This window comes from Dama dama, chromosome 3 (genome assembly GCF_033118175.1).
Source record: "Dama dama isolate Ldn47 chromosome 3, ASM3311817v1, whole genome shotgun sequence".
NCBI lineage: Eukaryota > Metazoa > Chordata > Mammalia > Artiodactyla > Cervidae > Dama > Dama dama.
The window spans coordinates 26,986,886-27,005,142 of NC_083683.1; the positions used below are offsets into that span (position 1 = coordinate 26,986,886).

The window sequence follows — 18,257 nt, forward strand, 5'->3', positions numbered from 1 at the left end:
AGGCTTTACCACTGCAAGTCCTCTACCAAAGTTCCCAAATCAGAAATGTCTCTTATCTACTTATAGATGTATAGTTAGATTGGGGTTGAAATTTAGGACAGTTCTAGGTTGGAGAATGATTTACTACTTTACATTTCAATGGAATATTATCTTTATATGTATTCCCAAGTCTATGTCTGCAATTAAGAAAAAGCACAGGTTTAATTTAGAAGCCACGAAATACTTAGGTAAATGAAGTCTTACGCTTACAAAGCTACTATCTTGAAACTCACTTTCATCGTTATTCTTTACCCACTTATCATAAAAAAACTAGTTCTCAGATTCTGCACACAGATAGCTTTATGTAAAATATATAAACATTTGTTCAAATTGATACACAGATTGCATAAATATGGCAATTAAGCTTAAATTTACAGATGTGCATGTACAATGTTGTGCAAGTTATCACAATATTACAATTTCAAAAAGTATTCCAATGGAATCCAAGTAAAGCAGTTAGTGAAGATACCCATGCAGAATTTAAATATCTCAGAACAAAGTTATTAAATGTCTTCAGTAAAAGTTCACACATTTAAAATAGTTTTATTCATTTTATTTGTATATGTCAAAATACATTTTTATTTCCAAAATAGTGGGTTTTGCAACTAGTTTCATGCAGAAACAAGGTCTGCTCAATACTACCAATAAAATCAATATAGCACAGTAGCTGTTCAGTTTTAGATACAAAGAATAAATAACCTAAATACAAAACACTAAAATATTAGAAACACGTATTTAATCATTCTTCACAGGCATCCAAACTTCACAAATATAATCCTTAGCATGCCTAACTGTTGTGCAACCAGAATATGTTGCAGTCACTCAAACTGATCAATTATCTGTATGTTTTACGTCCACGTAAGACCATGGAAATTCTCTATATTCAGACCCACCATTCATACAGTTCAAATGTAACCAAAAATAAAATTCCCACAACTATCCTTGTACCTTTAAAATCAAGAATCCTGAGCTTGGTAGTAAGAGCATAACCTTATATCTTCATAAAACCAATCAAGAGAGGACTTAAAATCCTGCTTACCAAAACACCCTTTCCCAACCCCAAAGTAATCTAAAATAGGCAGTAGAACACAATGACCTTTTAAAATGAAGGGGTACAAATTCACATTTAATATAGTATACAATACAATCAATAATACAATTAGCTACTATAAGCTTTACAATGTACAATTTATTCAAATGGCTGAACTGTTCAGTGGTTAAGGAGACAGTTATGTGCCAGAAAGATATAGTACTTTTTGCATGGTTTAATGAAAATATAAAAGCTATTTGTCCAAATAAATGCCATCTTCACTTTTTTTTGCTTTTCTTTCTTCTTCTTTTTTTTTTTTTTTTTAAAAAAAGGCCACTGAAATGTATAAAATGGTCTGAACATGATGGTGGTATCAAAGTCAATGCCTCTTCACATGGCAATAACAGTGCATTTAACACGAACTCACGGGTTAAGTCTGCAAATGATTTCATAGCATTACTTTGGCTAGCACAACAGTTTTAGACAGCACTCAGATAAATATAGGTATGTGAAATGTGAAGCAATTATCTTATGCAACTTTAATTATGGTTGAATACTATCAAATGAAAACTGCAAATAAAAGTAAAAGCATTTTACAGTAGAAAACTTTTGTAAAGATAGGGCTCCACATAATGTGTTAATTTAAGTCTTTATATCACTTTGTTAGTAAATTTTGTTCTTAACACTATTATGGAGTAGCCTACTTTGCATTAACAGACATTTGAAATAATAGTCAAGCATGCCATGTGGTGGACTAAAAATCAAACAGTACACTTATTTATATATACAGCATCACTCAGTACCTGCTAAAATGAATGTGAAGATTACAGAACCTAACATCTTATACTACAATAATAAAAAACAAACAAAAACAAAAAGTGACCAATGAAGGCAGAAAATAGGACTTAAAAGAATCTAATCTCAATGGACTTTAAAGCATTCATAAAAGGAATAAATGCATATTGCACAAACAGTGAAAGCAAATGTTCCACCAAGCAATTCAGTTCCAGGTGGGGACAACAGTATTAGCCTAATATATGACAATGATTTCAGAGAAGCAAGTGTTCTTTTCTGTAAATGAGAAAGCTGTGAGACGACAGATAGTCTGCCACATGAAGAGTTAGAAGGAAAAGATACAAACCCAAACTTAGATGTAAAGCAAAAAAAAAAAAAAACCAAAAAAAACCAAAATAAAATAAAATTAAATATTGAAAAACTGGAAACAGTGGCACATCAAAAAATGCTGAATAACTGTCTTCTGTGAGAGCTGAGTTTTTGTTGACACAAAAATATTTATGTACAACTAAGGCTTACTGGTTAAATATCTGAGGCATATCTGGCCTTGAACACTTTCCTTATATGCTGGAGCTGTAAACAAGTTTTCTCAGTCATAAAAAAAATTCTTCTCAGCAGCTGCATTAACATGAAACAATGGTCTTGATACAAGAAAAAAAAAAAAAAAAAAAAAACAGAAAATTAAACAAAACTCCTAGATAAGAGGGCATTTGGCAGGATATCCAAAAATGACAGTCTCCAAGGATTCTTCCCAGGCTTCCAGTGACGGTCAATTATGGTCCACTGGGTTACTAATATGTGCAATTCCATTACTTGCTGCTTTTTTTTATTTGGAAAGTTTGCTTATAACTCTGATCAAGGCCCCATTTTCATCTTTTAGCCTCTGGTTGTCTGCTTTCAGGTCTGGTAACATCTGTGAGAGGAAAAATATAAGAAAAAGTTTGAATTCAATAATGAGATTAAAGTGTTCCTCTTTAAATGTTATGTTTTTACCACAAGACACATGAACAAGCTTTGTCAGTTATATATACTTCTAATGACTAAAACATTTATCAGGAAGAAAGAGGTCCCTCCCCACAATTTGTGAAGCTAATTAGTTTAATAAATGATGAAATGAAAGGTTTATTCTCCCAAAGTTATCAACTGAAATGTACTAAATCATTTGACATCATGACTCACAAGCATACCATATTAGAGCAGCCAAGGAAAGGAAGACTGTTTTTATGTTACGATAGGTCTTAAAGGGAATTCCTTTAAGAGTTTCTGTTAGCCTAAATTAAGGCCTTTTGCTTTGTTTTATGTCAGACCTCAAGCCACACTGTTACTCCACAAGAAAACCCAACTATTTAGGGAAGTTTTGAGGGAGTCAGACTTGTTTTAAATTATTAAAATTCCTTAAATAATTTACCTTGTATTAAGTTTAAATGCCTAGTACATAATGTTTGATCCAAGATAGGTGCTCAATTAAATGATAATAAAGCAATTACTACTATCATTAGACTAAAATAATTTACAAGCCAAAGTAATAAGCCTGAATGTCTTAAAATATCCAAGCATAAAAAATACTACTAGTGTTTGGAGTAAACAGAAACACACACCCTTACACCTGAAAACGTGTAAGTTTTTTTTATAGACAAAGTGAAGGAGGGGGTGGAAATACCGTAAGTCAACTGGGTTCTCTACTAAGAATGATTTAAGTGACATGTGCTCTGCCAGATTTGATAGGAAATGGAATAGCTTCTATTTTGGACATTAAAACATACTTTCCAAGATAATTAGGTCTCTTTCCTCAGCTTTCAAAATGTACTAGGTTATGTATTTAGATAAAAGTAAAACTACTTGCAAAACTATCTTATGCAAAATCTTCATGAGAAGTTTAATTTTATGTGGAACCAATCAATTCTTAACCTGTGCTCAGAATGTATGGATATAAAATACAGTAATCTGAAGTTTATCTATTAGGATACCTCTAGAATAGAGAACTGAGTAATATTAATTAAGATGGTTCTGACTGAAATGACATTATTTTGAAAAGCAGATAATTCATGTTTAATCTTCAGCTTCCACATATATTAATTATATATAAAATACATGTTACACTGTTTGTGTTCCATTTTCTAGTAAAGAATTTTAAAGTCATGTTTTTAAGTGCTAAAAAATTTGTAGAGCCAAAAATGTGCACAAGCTTTGTAAAAGTGCGGGTAAGTCTCTTACCTAAATGCTGAGATCATTCCCTTAGTTTACTGCAGTTTATCAGTCACAATACACAATTAGTAACACTTTCTAACATTCTGAGAAGCCATGCACAATTAAACAGTTACACGACAAGTTCCAGACACAATGGCATTAATTTGTAAAAGTGAGCTCAAGACACGCTTACTAATACAAAAACACCTGCCTGGCTCTACTAAGAAGAAATGATGAAACTACAAATTATAGATTCACAGACTGCAGTTGCCTACAGAACCCTGAGCGCTTGGCTACCACTCTTGTCAAGGCCCTATTCTCAGTCAGCAGTCGCTCATTTAACTCTCTCAGAGTTTGAATTTGCTTTATTTGGTGCAGATTCTGCAGGAATCAGAACATAAAGAAATAGAAAATAAAAAATAAGAAAGTGGAAGAGTACAATGAAAATATAAAGAATCATAGGCAACAAATATAAGAAGAAAAAATTAAGAGTCTTAAGAGAATATTCCATGAAATTTATATAAGTAAACAGTGCAGTTCTAAAATCCCTTAGCAAACAAAATATACAAACAAAATCCAAAAAAATTTTCTCCAAAGCTATTCAATAATGTTCTATTAAGAAACCAAATAATTCAATAGAGAAACATTTAAATCTTAAAATTCTAATTCTATGGGCATAATATCCTCTGCATTAGTTCATTAATTTATAATATGATTATTTTATACAAGCCAATGTAATAAGAGGTAATCAATTAATTATATTATTCTTTTCTTCCTGCAAAGAACGTACCTTCCAATATTCAAAACCAATCTATTTTCACAGGTGATGCAGAGTTCAATAAGCTGTACCTCTGTCCACTAATCTAATGTCCTTCATTTTCAAAGAACATTTTTGCATGATCCCCATTCACCATTTTCTCCCCAGTGAACAAAATATTTGAAATGTAAAGAATAAATGATACATCCCAAGTCTTAGTCAATATCATCTTATTTATTCTATACCTGAACATCAAAAGTGCCATAAAAACAGATTACCAAAAGAATTTGAGTTTTAAATACTTTTCTAGCTCACCTAAAACCTGACTTTAGGAAGAAATAGAAGCACAAGACGTAGATAACTCACAAACTGCATAAGCAACTTTAAGAACAATGAATAAACATAGTATCTATACTAGTATTGTGAAATTTGAGTTTATACCACAGCACTGTTTACTTACTTTGAGCTCTTCTTCCATTTCAGATATTCTTCTTTCTAGAGCTCTTCGTTCCTAGATGAATTTAAGGTATTAATGTTACTGATATAATTAATTATTATACTCTTAAATTTTCTTCTAAATTGTGAAACAGTGACAATTTAGAATAAAAAATCAAATCAGGAGCAGTGTAGAAAAAGATGTGATGGCGGTGATGTGTAAAGAGCTTTCCAAAATTTGAGAGAAATAAATATGAAGATCATTACTTTATTACTTCCTATAAGCTCTTTCTTTAAAGCTTTGACCTTCTGGTAAAATGCCACATAACATGTTCAAACTGTTTTTAGTTTACATAAAACTAGGGATAGAGGAAACTGATACTTAAGACTGAAGACTGCACAGAAAAGAAAAAAGCAAAAACTCACACAGAGATGCAATTACTCTACAGTGATAAGAAGCAGAAAAAGCAAGAAGCAAACGTGACCAAAGTATGTGTATTTTAAAATTTCAAAATGGTCTAAAAGATGGTTATTCCTCCACCCACAATGTTTACCAGTCATAATTTGTCCAGTCGACTTTAGAGCTTTGTATTTAGTTTTATACTCTGTGTAGCATTAATGCAGTGAATCTAATAAAGAAGCAATTATAGCATTTATTTTAAACCACTTCATTTCAAAGAGTGACAGGCAAAGGCAACATACAGTATATTACTGCAGTGTGCACTTTTATTCTCCCTTAAATAATAAGCATTCTAGGGTGTTATGCAAGAAGCAAGCAGCAGTAATTAATGTGCTTAAAACTTTGGTTAGGTCATACCGCCGCGAAGATACTGACTCTTGCCGGTCACCTTTCAGATACAAACCATTTAAATTTAGTTTAATCACATTGACACTATTTCCAAGACATTCTTTCCCAGATTAATAATTAATGCTGATACTTAGTAAAGCAGTAAATTTACTGTAAATGTTAAGATTTTTAGAGTATGTGATTTTAAAAAACAGATGGAATCCTATTCATAGGCTTATAAGTATGTTTTTCTATTATATTAGCATGTTTAAACATTATTAGGTAGACAAAAATGTTATTTTTGATAAAAAGAACTTTCTCCTAGTTAACAGTACAGCCACAACCCATTCATAAAAACCACCGCACTTCTCAGAATACCAGGACATGTAATATTTGATCCTCATAACTTTGTGCAATATCAGCAATAGAATATTTCTTCCAGCTGATGGGGAACACCCTCATCAGCCTTAATTTTATTATGTGTCTTCAAGATTTTAACTAATTAGTGGCAAAGCAAGACAAGAACACTATATTGAATTGTCAAACTGCCAACTGTAAAGTTGCAGGCAATTTCTTATATCTGAGAAACTTACTACCATTTAAAAATATGGTTAAGAGAAAAAAATGCATATAAAGTGCTTAATTCAGTGCCTGCCTGGTATGTAAGACAGTGCTAAATAAAAGTTAGCAGTTATTATTAGTACTGTGACTACCAACATCTGTTAAACTGAGAACAGATTAACTGCTTTGTAATTTATCTGCATTTGACAGGCAGAAAAAGAAGAAGGTCAGGTGGGAATGTCAGAATATGAACATGGGGATATTATTTAAGTGCATAAGCCTAGATGAAAAATATAACTTATCTCTGCATGATAGGGAGATTTTAACTTTCATGTTTTGCTAAAATTTTTCACATTTTCACAAAAAATGAAATATAAATGTGACTATCTCAAAAACAAATAATATTTTAAGTATATGGTAATCTCTGTCTTTCACCCCAACTATTAGTATGGATAAAGGAGAACTGAAAACAATTCTTTACTATTTCTACATATCTTGGATATAAAATTCTATACATTATACTGTGATGTAATAACATTACATTTAATATAATAATTGATTCTAAAATTTAGCAATTACAAGTTAGATCAATAGGTTTTTAAAAAGCCTAGAACAACGATTTCTAAAACCTGATGAAATCATAATAAAACTAGTAGTTATTACACATTACAATTTAGTAAATGACATAGATAACTTTTTGTCTATTATTCTGCATTTATATCACTTTTCTCCTTTTTTGGGGGATTAAAAAGGTAAATTGGCTATTTTTGAAATGGAATGGAAGAAAATATACCAAGTACTCTTGACTCTCTTTGATCTAGAGATCACAGCTCCACAGTATGTAATTTCTTCTGCGGCTGAAACCTTGAAAATCTAGCCACTGCTCAGTAGTATTACAGGTACTCTTTAAGTATTTTTCCATTTACTTTTGATCATTTATATACATCTTCAACTGTTCAGACTAAACTTGTGCAGTTATTCCTATGCCCACTGCCAGATCCCTGAGCAATAATAGTAATAATAAAGGGAGAAAAATACAAGTGAATATATCATGGCCAGACAAGAAACCAGAGAAAGACATAAAATGGTAAAAGGATTTTCTTATACTAATTTTTTGGTTTAAAAGAGCCTACTTAAGTTAAATATTTAAACTCAAAATCAAATATTATTAAATTAACTTTAAAAAGAATTAAAAAATTTGGTCTCCATACCTTTAAAAACTTTAATAATGGAAGTATTTTATTTTTGCAAAGAATTAAACCAAATATTTATATGATTAATGTGTTTTAAGTGTATCACCACAGACAATCAGAGAGATAAATGGCATTTAAAAAAATATCAGACTCCCTACCACAATGTGTATGTTTCAGAATGAAGACAAGATATGTTTTTTGGTACATTAAAAGAATAACACAGTAAATTAAATTTTATTTAACAAGGTAATTTTACCCTGTAATACTTTATAAAGAAGATAAGCTAGAAGACATTCATAATCTAATTAATAAATATCAATTTAAACTAATTAAAACTACCGTCCATAAAAACAAAACTAAAGAAAACCTATTGCTTATACAAAAAATAAAGGGGGAAAATGATTATTTATTCATTAAGATCAACACTTACCCTTTTTTCCATTTCTAATAGTGACCTATCAGCGAATCTTTCTTGTCTCTGTAAGGAGGTAAGAAACACAAGGAGATGTAAGTGCAGTAAGGATGGGGGAGGGCAGAGGATCACAGCAATGTGTGTCTGTGCTGTGTGTGCGCGCGCGTGCATCTGACTCCTTATGCCCCCGTGGACTGTAGCCTGCCATGCGCCTCTGTTCTTGTAATGCTATTCAGGAGGAGTAAAGATACAGTGTGAGTAAAGAAAAGAGAAAACAGAATTTGTACCGAAATTAAAACAAAGATTTATTAGAGGAATGCTTGGACATCCTCTAGGTATCATTTTCCCTCAAGTCTTTACAGTTAAGCCGGGAGCAAGGATGGGTGACTATTGGGCACAAAGCCAAAAAAGCCCCAGTCTTCCCTCCCGTCCTCAAGCTCTCTCTCTGACTACATCACAGTGAAGAGAGGCTGACCCGAATGCTCAGATTCCAGGACCCTGACTGAAATGCAGTCTGGACCAGATGGTGTGCCTCTATACCCATGCAGTCTGACCTGTAAACTGGCCTCTTCCCCTCTCTCATGGCTCTCTTAGTCTTGCTAGCTTTTTCTCTAAAGTTTTCTTTTCTAATCATCCATGTTCCAAAATTGGTAAGAAGGATCACATCTCTTGTCACTTATAAGAAATCCCAGCTATATAGCTTTTCTCTTCCTGGCAAGCTCAGGTCTCATTTTTCTTTCTTCTGCTTCCTGTATTATACAGTCAACTAGAGAGATCTCGAGATGAAAAGGACCTTTGGGGCTTTAAGCCACATGTTGCACTCAAAACCAGGGAGCTGTGCATGTGGGTACTGAGCACAGTGATAGGAAAAAAGCAAGTGCTTAGTTTTTATTTACAATGACCTCTGTTCACACATTTCCCTTGGGATTCCTGTTCAATTTATTGAAAATGAATTCATCAAAAGGTTCATCCCCCAGATGTGCTGAATAACCAATTTAAAAAATTTACCAAGCAACAGTTTTTGCTAACTACTTAATAAGAATGCTCTTTTACGGTCATTAACCACAAAATATCCTTTAAAAAACTATATATACACACACACACAAACAGTTCATTGTGATTAAGCACAACTTCATTAATCTGGCAATTCAAAAACATTTAATATAATTTTCTCTTCTGTCAATTCTTTCAACATTCATATTTTTGTACCATCAGGTTTTGTAAAGCAGTTACTCTTTGATCCTTCTTGCAAAATTTCTTTTTTATAGTTATAGTACATAAATAAAGATCTAATCATGGCTGTCTCCCCTTCACAGATCACAGCCTTGTCATTGTGAAGGGGCTTGTGTAACTCAATGAAGCGATGAAGCATGCTATGCTGTGCAGGGCCACTCAAGACAGACAGGTCACAGTGAAGAGGTCTGATAAAATGTGGTCCACTGGAGGAGGGACCACTCCAGTATTCTTGTCGTGAGAACCTCACGAACAGTATGAAAAGACAAAAAAGACATGACACTGGAAGATAAGCCTCCACAGGTTGGAAGAGTGATTCCCAGGTGGCTCAGTGGTAAAGAATCCACTTGCCAGTGCAGGAGACGCTGGAGACATGAGTTTGATCCCTGGGTCGGGAAGATCTGAAGAAGGAAACGGTAACCCACTCTGATATTCTTGCCTGGAGAATCGCGTCAACAGAGGTGCCTGGTGGGCTACAATCTGTGGGGTCACAAAGAGCTGGACACGACTGAGCACTTACGTATGCACACAGGTCGGAAGATGTCCAATATGCTACTAGGGAAGAGCAGAGGGCAATTACTAATAGTTTAATTGACTATGCAAAAGCCTTTGTGTGGATCACATCAGCTGTGGAAAATTCATTAAAAAAATGGGAATACCAGACTGTCGTTATCTGTCTCCTGAGAAACTGGGAAGCCAGTCAAGCAATAGTTAGAACCAGACATGGAACAATGGACTGGCTGTAAATTGGGAATTCAAATGGTCACTTTGCTTATTTAACTTATATGCAGAGTACATCAAGCAAAATGCTGTGCTGGATGAGTAACAAGCTGGAATTAAGACTGCCAGAAGAAATATCAACAATGTTAGATATGCAGATGATAGTACTCTAATGGCAGAAAGTGAAGAGGAACTAAAGAGCCCCTTGATGAGGGTGAAAGAAAAGAGTGAAAAACAGCTTAAAATGCAACATTCAAAAAACTAAGACCATGGCATTTGGTCTCATCACTTCATTGCAAATAGATGAGGAAAGTTGGAGAGTGACAGATTTTATTTTCTTGGGCTCCAACATCACTGAGGGCAGTGATTGCAGCCATGATATCAAAAGACATTTGCTCCTTGGAAGGAAAGCTATGACAAATCTAGACAGCATATTAAAAAGCAGAGACATCACTTTGCCCACAAAGTCCGTACAGTCAAAGCTACGGTTTTTATAGTACTCACGTATGGATGTGAGAGCTGGACCAGAAAGAAGGCTAAGTGCCAAAGAATTGATGCTTTTGAACCTGGTGTTGGAGAAGACTCCTCAGAGTCCCCTGGACAGCAAGGAGATCAAACTAGTCAATCATAAAGAAAACCAATCCTGAATAATCACTGGAAGGACTGATGTTGAAGCGCCAACACTTTGGGCACCTGACCTCAAGAGCCAACTCACTGGTGAAGATACATACACGAGAAAGACTGAAGGCAAAGGCCAAGAGGGCAGCACAGAACGAGATAGTTAGATGGTGTCACCGACTCAACGGACATACATCTGAGCAAACTCTGGGAGACAGTGAAGGGGCAGGGGAGCCTGGTGTGCTGCAGTCCATGGGGTCATAAAGGTCATGACTTAACGACTCAACAACAACAATCATGGTGATCCAATCTGTTGTTTTAGTTATTTTTATATATTTTAAATTTTAACTAAAAAGACTTTTGGCTGCACCATGCAGCATGTGGTATCTTAGCTCTCTGACCAGGGACTGGACCTGTGTCCACTGCAGTGGAAGAGCACAGTCCTAACCACTGGATTGCCAGGGAAGTCCCCATACAACTGATTTTTAGGGGGGAGCAACCAACACCGCCCAGCCGATGGGATCTTAAGTTCCTCAACCAGGGATCAAACGCAGGCCCTTGGTAATACAAGTGCAGAGTTCTAACCGCTGGACCTCCAGGGAATTCTTAGTCTGTTGTTTACATGTTTTTTGGGTTTTTTTTTTGTGCTTACTCTTTCTGGGAAAAGAAAAGTTAGGTATTCCAGTTGCTTATTATTAAAACTCAAATTCAGAATTACAAATAAGATGAGACTGTTTCTAACAATTCTGATATACTTATGATGTCTTTAAACTTTTATTTTAATTGCTAGAAAAACAAAGGCTAAATATGCCACTTAAGCAAGTGCAAATGAATAGTAAAATGCTAAAAAGATTGTAAAATGTTAAAAAGACATTAAACAACAACTGAAAGAAATTAAAAATTGCTGGAACAGTGTCAAATACATACAAATTAATAAAATGTTAAATGGAAAATTAGCAATTTATTGTTTTTTTTTTCATATAGGGACAGTTCAACAATTTTATGATTCATGTGCTAATATTTTAGGTTAAAAAAAACAACTTTAATTTTTTTTGGTAAATATTCCAGTTAAAGCTGTTAAAATCACATTTAGTAGACCTTGTGAATTGATATTTATTCATCAACTGGTTTCTGGCAAATTAGCCTATTTTGCTCCCTTGGGGACTGTATAGGGAGCAGGGTGGCTGGACTAAGGCAGGATTCAACGATTCTATAGTCCTTGGCAGAAAACTATGAAACAGACCTAAACGTCAAGCTTAATTCCTTTCTTCTTTTCTGGTCATGCTGTGCAGCTTATAGGATCTCAGCTTCCCGACCAGTGATCGAACCTGGGCCCGCAGCAGTTAAAGTGTGGAGGCTCAACCACTGGACCACTAAGGAATTTCCAATTCTGTTTTTTCCTAGCTTGCTAAACATATCAGCCAATGATTGCTGAATTTTATAAAAAAATTTTGTCCACAATCTACTATTTCAAGATTAATTCTTAGTAAGATGATTGTTTTCCTTGGAAAAATTCCATGCAACTACTAGAATTTTTCAGTGCAATCAAAACTTCCACTATATGTGTATTCATAAATAGTTATCGAAGAAATGTTTAAAAAAATACACAGATTCACAGTAGACTTAAATAGTCAGGGTAAATAACTCAATAAAGTTGAAAAAAAAGCTTAACATTCTGTCACTTTTATTTTTACATGTACCCCTAAATTTTTGAAATGAAATTTATGCAGTGTTTCCAACTAAGATATTAATTTTGAATATTTACTCGGTATCTCATACTCTAATTCAGTGACTTATTTTTCTGACCACAGTCAATGGGAACAGAAATTGGTACTTGACCCAAAGACAGCTTGCAACAGTTGTTCAGTGTCCTAAGAAATGGATACAAATAGAACCATGGGCACTAATGAGACTGCTTCACGCTGATGATAACTGGCTAATTCTATCAGTTCTCCTCTCCTGTAGAGTTTGAATGAGAAATTTATAGGAAGAATTAGATGACAACAGAGTAGGCAGAAAAGCAGAGAAACATACAGAGAAGGCAGTAAGCAGGGTCACCATAATGACAGAATACTACAGTAGGGAGCAATGGTTATTTTTATTTAGAAAACATTATGACCAAATGTCTAGAACTAAAGCTATTTTCAGGGAACTAGTTATGATATTTTGTGGCAGCTCACTAAGCTATTAATGCAACCTAAAGAATGATGACATTCCAGTTTACCATGAGACTTAAGTGTAAGCCAGCAAGTTTAAACTTATGTGACATTCCAAGTCTTTATGACACCTCACTAGGAAATGTGTTCTTGTTCTACATTATTTCTCTGTGTATCTTCAGAGTAAACTTCCATTACCTGAGTCTTTGGTCAAAGTAATGTCTCATTTATAGAACTGAAGATGCCGTTCTAGATGACTGCTTTCAAACTAGATTCTAAAAATTTACTGTAGAAATGTGTTTATGCTACAAAGTCTTATGTTTAACATTAAACAAGTTGATTTCCTTAAAATTTATAAGACTCCTTACAGCCTTTAACATATAAATCAGCCCTGCTAAATCTCCAAGATACAGAATATATGGTATTTCTCAGTTACATGGGTCACAAAGCTCTTTTCTTTTTTTGTTTTGAAGTGGAGCAGGAGAAGAAAGAGGAGGAAGAAGAGGAGACAGCACTTATTACTATCTCCCAGAACTAGTGCTTTACGAAAAAACAGCTTGGGAAACAATTCTTAGATCATACACATCCTAAATCCTATATACAAGGCTAGGATGTGTATGATCTAAGGCCTAGTTCTGCTTGGCTATCCAAGTTTTCTTTTCTAAAATTATCTCTGCCAGGTAGTTATTTTCTTTCAGAATTATTATTAAATCAGTTTTTTTTTTTTTTTTAACTAAACAGTAAACATTCTTAATGAATAAAAATTATTATAAACCTTTTTTATGGCTTTAAGAAGACTGTAATTATTGCTGTTATTTGCTAAGTTGTGTCTGACTGTTTTTGTGATCCCATGGACTGTAGCCTGCCAGGGCTCCCCTGCCCACAGGATTTCCCAGGCAAGAATACTGGAGTGGGTTGCCATTTTCTTCTCCAGGGGATCTTCCTGAATCCAGGAATTGAACCTGCATCTCCTGCACTGATAGGTGGATTCTTTACCACTGAGCCCCCAGGGAAGCCCAAGATTCTGTACAGATGCCTTTATTGCTTTCCTACATTTGGTATGTTGGAAATAAACATTTAAAATCCTTCATGTACTACAACATAGATATTAAAAGGCTTAAAAATACTTCGACTTTCCACCATAAGGCTATACTTCTATATTAGAAAAAAATAAAAGTTACTAGTAAGTTGTATTATCTTGATTCCTTATTAATAAATAAGCTATTATCAATAACCAAACTTACATCCAGAACACAAGAGAAGATTACCATGCAATTTTTAGATGAAACAAATGACAACCATTACCTCTAGAGTAACAAAGAGGAAAGAAGGCACAAACCTGGGTGGCTTTCTCCAGCTGCAACTTAAGATCTGTCAGCTCCATGTTCGTGTCATGCAGCTGTGCCTTCAGCTTTTCATTCTCAGCTAGAATTTGTTCGTAAAGCTATACGGATTAGTGGAGAAGGACAAATTACTTTTCTGCTTTCTTACTATTTTAAGAAGATTTCCCAGTGATCACTTTGTAATGTTAAAACAGGAAGATTGATGTAACACATGAGCTATTAAATAAATACATTAAATGCTTTGTGGTCTCAAGGCAGAAACTTTTGGTTATGCAGGTGTCTTTGTCCCATATAAATTCTTCAGAAACTAGTTCCAGGATTTAAAACTTATGACTAAACTGAAAACCATGACATTTCAGTTTCCATTTAAAAAACTCAGTTATCTGATAAACAGGGACCACATACCTGTGCAGCGACCACAGGTGAGGTTATAAAGAGCCGTTGTGATCTTTATTTGGGGTCTGTGAGCTTTTCTGCCTATCATCCCCTCTTTAATTCCTGACACTGAGATGGAGCATCAGTGGCATTTATCATTATACTTGTATTATTTTTACTAAAGTTAAAAGGAAAGTGACCGATTTCTTAAATACTTTTTTAACACTTGAATCTACTCGTGTTCTACGTTGAATCTACTATACTTCTTTTTCCCTCATCTCTAATATTACAACCACAGATGGCTACATTTATCTCTTACCTAGCTATTTCCATTACTAGAATTGCTCTCTTGACCTCCTTCTAATCTACTTTATACAAAGCAGCAAGAATTAAATTTTCAAAATGACAATCTCTACCAGCCATACCAAAAATTTAATTACTTCAATACATCATGTACCTTCCCACCATCAGGCTGGTCCATGTGCTTGTAATTCCATCTGAAACATCTTTTTCTCCCATTTTGCCAGTTGATTACTAATTGTCTTTCTGTTCTTGGCTGAACTTTTACTTCTTTTGTTAAAAATTAATTAAAAAAAAAAACTGAAGGATAGTTTCTTTACAAAATTGTCTTAGTTTCTGCCAAATATCAACATGAGTCAGCCACAGTTATAAATATGTCCCCTCCCTCTTGAGTTGCCCTCCCAGCTCCCTCCCATCCCACCCTCTAGGTGGTTACAGAGCCTGATTTCAGTTCCCCAAGTCACATAGCAGATTCCCACTGGCTGTCTATTTTACATATGGTAATGTACGCTTCCACGTTTCTCTCTCTATACACCCCACCCTGTCCTTCTCCTCCCCTACCCACTCTCCAAAACCCTAAGTCTGTTCTCTATGTCTGTGTCTCCATTGCTGTCCTGCAAATAATTTCATCAGCACCATCTTTCTAGACCCCACATATATAAATGCTTAATATGAATAATTGTTTTTCTCTTTCTGACTTATTTCACTCTGTATAATTAGCTCTAGGTTCATCCACCTCATTAAAACTCACATGCATCCCCTTTTTATGGCTGAGTAATATTCCACTATATGTATGTACCACAGGAAATCTACCCTCAGACCCTGTCACTTCCTTTTGCTATATACTTTTATAAAACTGTGTCTTTACTTCAGGATAACGGTTTCAAATTTAGAAATTATCCACTGATTTGTATGACTGTATGATCAAGTCTGTCTGCCTACTCCATGGAAGATACTCATCAGAGCAGGGACAGTATCTGGCCACAAGCAGAACTTCACTACTGAGTTCACTTCAGTGTTCAGTTCTTTACTGAACGAATGACTGAATCTTATTCCTAACGTAAACTGACCCCTATCTTCCTTCTGTTGATTTTACTTTCTTAATGGGCAATTTAAAGATAGCTGCCAAATATCTCTGACATGTACAATTACTACAAACCTTCCTTTTCCTTCAACCAACTTCATTAGATTTATTCAAAGTTTATAAATATGAAGAATCTTGATCTTCAGAATTCTAGATTGGTTTGTTTCCAGGACTTATTTCTTAATTAGTTTCACCCTTGATAGCACCTGAACTATTGTTAAGTTTTCAGTTACCTAGGAAATATTATATTCTCTTGGGAAAAGCCATATTCTTTGTTTGGCTGCTTCCTAGTAACAAATAAAGAAAAGATGGCTCTCTCTCTCACACACACACATGCACCCTACCCCCTCTGCTCCAAATCTACTCAATGTCCCTTTCAGCTCAACCACAGGACTGGCCTAAGAAACATCAATGTGCAGGTGGTCCTGGTTACTTTCCCCTTTCCTTTAAAAAGGCAAGCAAATAGCTATTCATATTCTACTTACCATTAACCGCCAAAAACTGAAAAATTAAAGTTAAGTCATTTTAAGAAAGTGCTTTAATTATGAGTTTCCAGGAGTAATATCCAAACATAAAAGTCTCAACAGAGATTATTTTTAATTAAATATAACTGAATAACCCAGGTACCTTTTTAAAGTCAGTTGAGTCATCCTTTTCTAGCCTGCTACTGTAAGGCTTTCTTTCTTCTGAGTAACTGTATGATCCGGAGCGACCCAGCAAGGAATCACACCGGTCACCAGCCGATGTGGGACCGACTTCGTATCTTCAAAAGACGAGTTTAAGTCAGAATCTTTATTACAGGCGTTCACAACTTACATTAACATGCATCCTAGTATATTTAACTAGATATTCCAAAATAGTAGATAATATTCTCCTTTATCGGTTATCTAATCAACTTTCATGATATGTAATAAATAAACGGGAAGTTATTTTTAATACTAACTTCTGTTGTTTCAGGAGGTGGTTCAAAATTCTCTATATCTCAAAGTCAAAACTGGTTTTACATCATGATAATTTCAACAATTTTAAATCCTATATTTTTTTCACATCTTAACATCTCTGAAATCAGAACATGGCTTACAACTGATGTGTATTACAGTTTAATTGGTAGCACTTTTCCTTTAAGTGGCATATGACTGTATTTTAAAATTAGTAACATTGTAGATGATGAATTAACTAGAGTCTATCCAGAGTAATAAACAACAGTACTATGCCATTTTATATAGGGTATTTGCACATCTGTGGATTTTGAAACCCACTGGGTTGGGTGGGTGGGATAAATTCCTGGAACCAAATCCTTGGAGATACTGAGAGATAACAGAAATAGGTTTGTCCTAAAGAAGAAGAACGTATCTCATTTGAAGATGAGGATCTTCTTATTATCTGGTTCTGAATTTGGTTTTTTTCTGATAAATGCTAATGCCTCCACATTTCAATTCAAAAGAATCATCAGAATATAAAAATTTGTCCTTGGTTTTACAAGGCTTTGGTTAACAATTATTGGCAAGAGAAGAGGAATAGAAATTAGACTCAAGTATTAATAAATTGGTGGAGGTTCTCTGAAAAACTGAACAATTTGAGCTAGATGACACTTTTTAAAAGTGTCTTCATTGGCTTTTTCTGTTTTAATCTGAAGCAGAGATAAAGAGAGAAGAGTCTGAGTACCTGATGAAATAAATTTTTGGTGGATTTCATTGGCTTCTAATGTGAATAATGAGATAGTTAATGTTGAAGTAACTTAGTAAGCTTAAGAAAACTATCCCTGTTGCAAAGATTTGAGAAAAAAATCTTTCTTAGCAACTTACTACAACAATTGAACTAGAAGTAAAGGCTTTGATGAAGAAAGTTATTAACACGTATCAGGTCATCTAAATATCTATAGATTTTTTTATTACTAAAATAATTCTATCAACTTAAAAAATTTATCAATATCTAGCAACATATTTTTAGAAAGGATAAAATGAGAAAAAGATCAATCAAAAAAAAAAAGTAAAACGTACCTAGAAATGGAATCCGTCTAAAAAGAGAAAAACATAAGGGTAGCTAAATTTTTATGCTTTAAGTAACTCACTGATTAATCAAGAAAATTTAACTTCAATACTATTTTCACACTAATAAACTAATACATATCTAATCTATGCACTTTAACATCAATGTGGTTGTTTTATAAAGAAATTCTAGAACAAAGTCACCGTATATTTCTACTCGTCCAATACCATACAATTACATTTC

At 34.2% G+C, this 18,257-nt stretch overlaps 1 protein-coding gene across 5 annotated transcripts in view; it reads right to left on the reverse strand.

Moving 5' to 3' along the window:
- Positions 1-570: 570 nt before the first annotated feature.
- Positions 571-18,257, reverse strand: part of PPP1R12A (protein phosphatase 1 regulatory subunit 12A) — a 159,754-nt gene continuing 142,067 nt past the window's right edge. For 4 of the 5 annotated variants that reach the window (XM_061125149.1, XM_061125130.1, XM_061125159.1 and 1 more), the window contains 6 exons: positions 18,026-18,042; positions 16,653-16,788; positions 14,263-14,367; positions 8,215-8,262; positions 5,269-5,319; positions 571-2,777 (listed from right to left, as the gene is read on the reverse strand). In XM_061125149.1, coding sequence (XP_060981132.1) covers positions 2,691-2,777; positions 5,269-5,319; positions 8,215-8,262; positions 14,263-14,367; positions 16,653-16,788; positions 18,026-18,042 — 444 coding nt within the window. In that variant the 3' untranslated portion in view covers positions 571-2,690. Of the gene's footprint in view, positions 2,778-5,268; positions 5,320-6,060; positions 6,092-8,214; positions 8,263-14,262; positions 14,368-16,652; positions 16,789-18,025; positions 18,043-18,257 lie in introns of all 5 variants that reach the window. The other variant, XM_061125140.1, reaches the window with a different exon arrangement.